Consider the following 7,376-nt stretch of genomic DNA (forward strand, 5'->3'; position numbering starts at 1 on the left):
ACCATTTTAAATACGTTATTAAACTTTTTTTAATTTATAAAAAAATAATCTAACATTATTTATCATAATTATAAATGCACAAATTCATTAAAGCAAAAACAAAAATGAACATAAAAGATTTGAATATCAATTTTCCCACATTATTATATATATTTTTATTTTTAATAACATGTTGATAAGAAAATACAGATATTATAAATTTTTTATTAAAAAACCTCACACTAAACTATCTCAGAGGTAATTAAATATTCTCCAAACCTTAAAAAGATGAAATTACAATGATATCTACAAACAATGAAAACTATAAATAGAAGGGAACTTCAATTTCTAGGTTATTGATTTTATCAAATATGAATAGACCTGAACAGTTTATGTTATCATATTATATTTATATCGTGTCAATTCAAATTTTATATCAAAAACCCAAATCCATTCACAAATTAACTATACAACAATTATCTACCTATTTAGTATAATTTATTTAATTCATATTATTTAATAAATACTTTAATTTTAAATTATTATTGCATTATTAAATTACTTAAATCATAATTCATAAACTAATAAGATTAACATTTTTAAATAAATGGATTATTAGATTTCATGTATTTTTTTGTATTTCTAATCCAAAAGCCAAAGTATTAGGCATTCGAAACATTTTAACACATATAATTAACTTTTTAGATTATTTGTACCATCACAATTGCATTCTGATTATTCATAATTCATAAATCATAAGTTGTACCAAACATAAAAAAAAAATTGATCATCATATAATCAAATTATGCATAAAATCATAATCCAATAATCATAAGTTATACTAAACCACACTATATAAATATTATTACACATTACATTTTATCTCTCCTTCCTACAAAACCCACAATTGAAAAATAAACTTACGACCATCAATTTCTTTGTAAGTCAATTCCTTATTGGTTGAGCTACTGGTGGCTGAAAAAGAGCAGCTAACTAGCCAAACAGGCAGAACAAGAAATGGGTTTCATAACAACGTAAAAAGCATCATCGGTAACATATCTACAAGTAAACCCAAGTATATGGTTCAAAGGCATCCTAGACAGATTCTGGAAGTAGAAAAGTTGGCCAGGTAGCTTTCTTTGATTTAGTCGAGCTTGACATTTGAATACAGAAGGGTGTCCCTTGTAAGTGGCATATTCAGAAGGAAGTAGATCTACAGCGAAAACAAAAACAACAGAAGGGATTTAGATTACAGAAATTTCAAATTTAAAGCAGTAAATCAACTTAAGTAACTCTTATTGATTTAAAAAATCCAAAATTCCAGAATAGCACAGTACATGGCAAGCAACCAGAACAAGACAATGACAAAAACTCATGAGAATGCATATATTGACAACAGATGCATAAAAACAAAAAGTGAGAGAGAAAGATAACTAAGAACCAGATATCCCTGCTTAAAAAATCCCAGTAATTCCACAATAAATCTTTCCACTCTTACAATGCTGCTAATGGATCTATCTATCTTACATAACCCTACGACCTCAATAGCAAAAAATATCAATCCTTCATTAAAATAATATAATCTTACCCCTAAAAGAGTTGCAATGAGAAGAATAATCCCCGTTAACCAAGCAAGTGTCCGTCTAACCAACACCACCTCAGCAGCCATGGTTGCATTAGACTTGCTTTCTGCCAACCAACGTGGAGATGGTTGGGAAGTGAACATCAAATTCAACACAGTTTCTGACTCTTGAGATGGTGCACCATTAAAGAAGATAACTCCAACTATTTGACCTGCTTAATAATAAATTATGAGTCACAACAGGCATTTAAAATAATAAGAAACATTTGATTAACAAATTAAAGAACAGAAATACAAATAATTCAAAACCAAATGAAATTTTCAAATTGTTAGCTACAATTTTTAAGAAACAACTATTACTTAAAAGAGCAATTACTAGCATGCATTGAGTGACAATGCTAGAATGCACATTCTAAAAATTCTTATCAAGAAAATTTGTAAGTTGCCATGCATACAAAACTGAAACAGGAATTACATTGGTGAAGACAAATCAAATCAACTAGGTTCATTTTCCATAGGTCATGGCATGTAAAGTCATAAAGATGAAGCTCAGAATAAGATGGCACCGCAAGGAAAACAAAAAAGAAGACCAAAGACCATTCAAATAGCTATATTAAGATGGGCATCTATTAGCTCCAATCTTAGCAGATGTCACATGAGTAACTTCTGACACACGGAACCTACCTGTGCTTCAAACACACAACCAGTATTCTGAAACAATGGGTTATTCATCTCTATCCCAATAGATTGCTAGGTTAAATGAGTTCTATCATGCTACACAGACTACAAACAGATTTCTCAATACCAAGCCACAGTACCTTCATAAGATGATAGTAATAAATCATATATCTTGGAAAGTGTTGCAAGCAATAGTCTCATCCCTTGCTGGCCAACACCTTCAGGTCCATATTGCTCTTGTAAAGCCTGCAAAAATATTGAAGAGAAGAAAAAAATAATGAAGAAACTTTCATGATATTGGATGCAAGCCTCATTTATAGTTACATGATTTTCAACAATCTTAGAACATATTTCTTGCTCTGAAAATATATAAAGACAAGCTGAAAACAAAAACATCATTTGATCAGGAAAGCTTGATATAATCAATATGAAGTATTTGGAAAATTCCAAATTTTTTGTTAGATGCAATAAAATAAACAATATTGAATAATCCTGAAAGCTTGAAGATGGAAAGGCACCTAAATAAGATATAAAGCTTGTTCAAGATAAATCATGTATCGTATCGTGTATCGAAAACCTAATTTTACGTATCATGTATCGAGAATCATATCGCATCATATAATACAGCTTTTAAAAAATAAAATAATAAAAAAATATCAGACACGTTATCATTTTGAAAAATATCACGAACACCTATAAAAATTTAAAATTTCTCATATATGCCCCTACTTCATTATCTCCTCTAAAAAATGTATTAATCCATACCAGTAATATATATCGCATTGTATTAATTGCGATACACCTCATGATATACATCATTTTCCATTTGTATTGTATCATATCATATAATACGTATCGTGTATCGTAGAATATTGAAAACTATAATGTGGAGATTACTCATAAATGAAAGATCAAAGAACAAATTGGAAATCAGAACAACAAATAACCAACAAGACCTGTACAATTATTTCATGAAGCAAAGAATCTAGAAAGTGATAATTAAGCCTGATAAAAGGAGGAAACCAGCCAGCTCCTCCATCCAATGTCTTATCCCCATCAACAAGGGGCCTTCCAAAGATAACCCCAGATACCAAAGAAGAAAGATCAAAGAGAAAATGCTAAATGCGATATGAATGTACCCTTTATCCAACACAAAAAGTATGCATTCATGCAAGAAAGTGCAATTTGATCCATGTTAGAAACTGACATCTTTTTTAGGCCCATGTAAGGTAGAATGCATTTCAATTTATAGTCCATTAGATAAACAGTTCCTGGGCACATTACACCACAATACATACATTTCAGAGTTTGAGACAGCAAAATACCAAGAGAAAGTATTATCACCTTAATTCCGTCAAAAGAACCCATCATTAATTCAGCAGGTCTTTGTGTACTCTGTGCCAAAACTTCATGCACATCCATCGCCCTCTTGATATTTTGGCATAGAGCCAAAAGACTAAAAGCAAAGTCTCTCTCTGCTTTCTGCAGAGAACTGAAATGTGACTACAACAATAAACACAAAATATGCAAGCTCAAAATGTGAATCTTCATATGTCAAGCTCAAACACAAGACAAATGAAGATTCACTGTAACAATAAAATAAAAATTATGCATCCTGAAATAGACCTTTGAGATATGAAGATTAACATTGACACCATTGGCCACAGGAATAATCAACTCTCCATTTAGCAGTTCTGAGGCATCAGCAATATATGACCCACCCAACCAAGAGGCCTAAGTAAACAAACATAAAAGTCAGAGAAGTGTAAAAAAGAAGAAGATTAACAAAATTGGGCATAATAGATATCAAGAATGAGTCACAACTGACAAATTCATGAATTTCTTTTTCGGAGTGATCTGCTAATTGTTCATCTAGGAAAACTACAGAAACTTCATTCTCGCCTGCAAAAAAAAAGGCCAGAAATTAAAAAGTCTTCACCACGTTCCTTTGTAGACAAAGCCTAACACAAGAAATGAATAATAAATGTTGAAAGGTCAAGTACCTGGAAGTTGAATGTCAACTTTGTTTGAACCAAGATTAACCTTACTGTTAAAGGCATCACTTAACCATGTACCATCAAGGTCAACTGAGAGCTTGGGATCTACATCAAGAAGAAACTCATTATCCACTATAAAATTGGTTTTACAAAAAAGAAATCTTTAAGAAGCATTCTGTAAGCCAATGCATTACCAACAACTCCTCTAACTTCCAGCATTAAAACAGCACGTGGTCTATTAAATGGATTAGGCACAAGAACTTCATTCAACTGCAAAATAATAAAAATAAAAATAAGTCCTTTCAGCAAGCCTCCACCACAGAAGACAAACAAGAGAGAAGAGCATCAAATTTTAACAACCTTAGATGAACCATCCGCTGTAAGCGTAGCAGGAGGCGCAAAACCAAGCAAGACTGAAATGGCAGCTCCAACTTCCGATGGCAATATTGAATGAGACTGGAACAACAAACATCAAACATATTCAAAACTTGAAGTGAGAACAACACTTCTTTATATCCAATAACAGCACACAGAACATGATATTCATTCCAGCATCACAAAAAATACTTAAAAAAAAACAAATTAAATTACCAATCACAAATCTAACTATGAAATCAACAGAAAAAATACCGGAGGAACAATTTCTTAATACCAAATTTATCAGAAAAAAATAGATCTAAGAAACATTCTCGAGCGAAATATTACGAACAGATTTTAAAATATAATTGTATCAAAATAATGTTATCGAACTTAAAATGTTAAGAAAATGATCGAATTTAAACTTTAACTTTAACTAACCAACAGTTTATACAGCAAGAGAACCAAATCTCAATTAATCGTGTCAACAGAGAATAAAGTAAAAAGCATAATTTCGTAAAATGGTTGGATAGAATCGTAATTACCCGAACGACATTGTTTTGAGAGGAAGTACGAAGATATTGATGCTGTGGACTATCAATGAAGAAAACAGGACTAATATCTTCGGCCTAGATCAAAATTAACCAGATCAAACAATTGAATCGCGAGAAAAAAAAAGTTACAAAGAATTGAGAGAGAGTGGAAGAGCATACCTTATATTGGGAGAAGAGAAAAGAGGAGACTATGAAAAGAAAGAAGGTGAGAACTCGAAAATCCATTAGAGAGGGAAGAGTCTGAGTCAGATATGTGGGAAAGGACATGTATTTTGTATGTTCAGGTTATGGGAGTGACGGGGCCCGGGTTGGGTCGTAAATGGAGCCCATTATTTTGGGCCTACCCAAAAAAGAAATTACCCGATGTTCCAAGGCTTCGAAGCAGAATAAAATTTGGTTTTTTAAACTTCACGATTGAATTTGCTGGTATTTCACAAAAATACTTAGGTGTGTCTATAATCTGCTTTAAAATATAAAATTGGATCGACTTATTATCGTTTAGTTTAGTTTAATTTAGTTTAATTATAAAATAATTTAATTTGAATTAATAAATTTTAAAAAACAGTTTTAAATTGCATTTTGGACGATTTTTAAACCGATCAAAATCACAAATCGTATTTTTTTAATAAACAATTAGATGTATGGATTATTTTTTTCATATTTATTTTTTATTTTCTTTACATATATATTTTATATACATTTCATATTTATATTATATATTTATATTATATTCTATACAATTATAATTTTATTAATTTTATTAAATAAGATATATTTAAATGTGAATAATTTTAATAAGTTTAAACCGTAATCTAAATCTCATCAAACTATATCTTTTCAATTTGGTTTGATTTGAAAACTAAAATGGTTTGACTTGATTTGTAAATTTTTTCAAATCTATTTTTTTAGTTTGGTTTTAAAAAGTTTTTAAATAAATTGGATTGTGCATACCCTAAATAAATTGAAATAAAAATGTCTCAGTATTTGTTAAATTTTATAACGACTATTTAAAATTATTAAAACTAACTTTAATTTATTTATTTTTACCAATATTTTTTTACATCTTCTTAGTTTCTTATAAAGCCATATTCTTTTACAAGTTTATTGTATGGTAATTCCTTACTTGAAGAACATCTCCCTGAGAAGCTACAAATTGATGGAAGGAATACCTTCACTTTGACTTGCAAACAAACATAGAACACATCCCACAAATTAACACCCACTTTATATCATTTGTCCGTAATAGAAAAATAATAACTTCATAACTTATTAGTCTCGACTGTAATTTTATTTTCAATGTAGCTATTAAAAAAGTTTAATGTTTTGAATTTGATTTTCAAATTATAAACTATAACAATATAACCCTTTTTTAAATCCTATTAATATGAAATATTAGTAAGACAGAAAAGGAAAAGCATATGACACATAAATAAATATCATATATTTCTCTTACATTTAGCATTAATCTCGTTTTATCCTAAGTTTAGTGATAACGACTCTCCAACCTGTAATCTTATCAGAGATATCTTTTTGTTTTTCAATCTCCTTTGGGGACTTCAATTGTAATCATTGCATTTGTTTTGTCAAAGTATTCTTTTAGAACTACTAATATTATAATCAGGAATGTAAGTTTTTGAACAAAAAATCAAACCATATTAAAAAATTACTTTGTGTTTAACTTTTTCTATACACTCAACTTATATCATTATAGTATATATCATGATCCGTTAGTACACTCATAATGTCGCTACTATAATCCATTTTGTACAATACCCTAAATTGCATACATTATTTTACAAGAAATCTCTTCAGCACATTCAAATCATTCTTTATTAAAAAGATAGTTTAACAAGGAAATAAAATTTGCAAGAGTTATTTCTAGTTATAAATAATATATAATTGTAAGTTTTTAATTATTTTACATATATATATTTATTGTATTGCTCTTATGATTAATTTTACTAAAAAGAAGCGCACAACCTTTTAAGGGTAAATTACTATGTTGCACCGTAAGTTTGATGAACTTAAACAAAAAATATATATATTTCACTTGTCTATTAAATTTTTAACAAAATTTATTAAATTTTTAGAAAGGAAAAAAAAAGCTCTCAAGCCAAATTACACTTTATCCCAAAAATTTTATTAGTAATTTTTAAATTTAATTTATATTAATTTTAATTAAAAGTAATAAAAATTTTACTAGTAATATATATATATAGATAGATAAAT

General features: G+C 29.1%; 1 protein-coding gene across 1 annotated transcript; it reads right to left on the reverse strand.

The window, feature by feature from the left end:
- Window positions 1-762: 762 nt before the first annotated feature.
- On the reverse strand, window positions 763-5,446 carry LOC123210358. Its single transcript, XM_044628653.1, has 11 exons — window positions 5,307-5,446; window positions 5,139-5,222; window positions 4,597-4,692; window positions 4,431-4,506; window positions 4,243-4,341; window positions 4,068-4,141; window positions 3,866-3,973; window positions 3,584-3,721; window positions 2,380-2,485; window positions 1,568-1,773; window positions 763-1,192 (listed from the first exon to the last, which is right to left on the reverse strand). Exons 1-11 carry the CDS (start codon window positions 5,412-5,414, stop codon window positions 1,124-1,126), a joined length of 1,164 nt encoding a protein of 387 aa, XP_044484588.1. The 5' UTR covers window positions 5,415-5,446; the 3' UTR covers window positions 763-1,123.
- Window positions 5,447-7,376: the final 1,930 nt, after the last annotated feature.

Source organism: Mangifera indica, chromosome 3 (genome assembly GCF_011075055.1).
Source record: "Mangifera indica cultivar Alphonso chromosome 3, CATAS_Mindica_2.1, whole genome shotgun sequence".
Taxonomy (NCBI): Eukaryota; Viridiplantae; Streptophyta; class Magnoliopsida; order Sapindales; family Anacardiaceae; genus Mangifera; species Mangifera indica.

Bases quoted from the DNA above. Each gene is read 5' to 3' on its own strand.
- LOC123210358 (XM_044628653.1), bottom strand. From the start codon at position 5,414: ATGTCCTTTCCCACATATCTGACTCAGACTCTTCCCTCTCTAATGGAT. The intron at 5,223-5,306 runs GTATGCTCTTCC...ATTTTGATCTAG, and splicing joins TTCTCTTCTCCCAATATAAG to GCCGAAGATATTAGTCCTGT. The intron at 4,693-5,138 runs GTAATTACGATT...TTGTTGTTCCAG, and splicing joins CTCAAAACAATGTCGTTCGG to TCTCATTCAATATTGCCATC.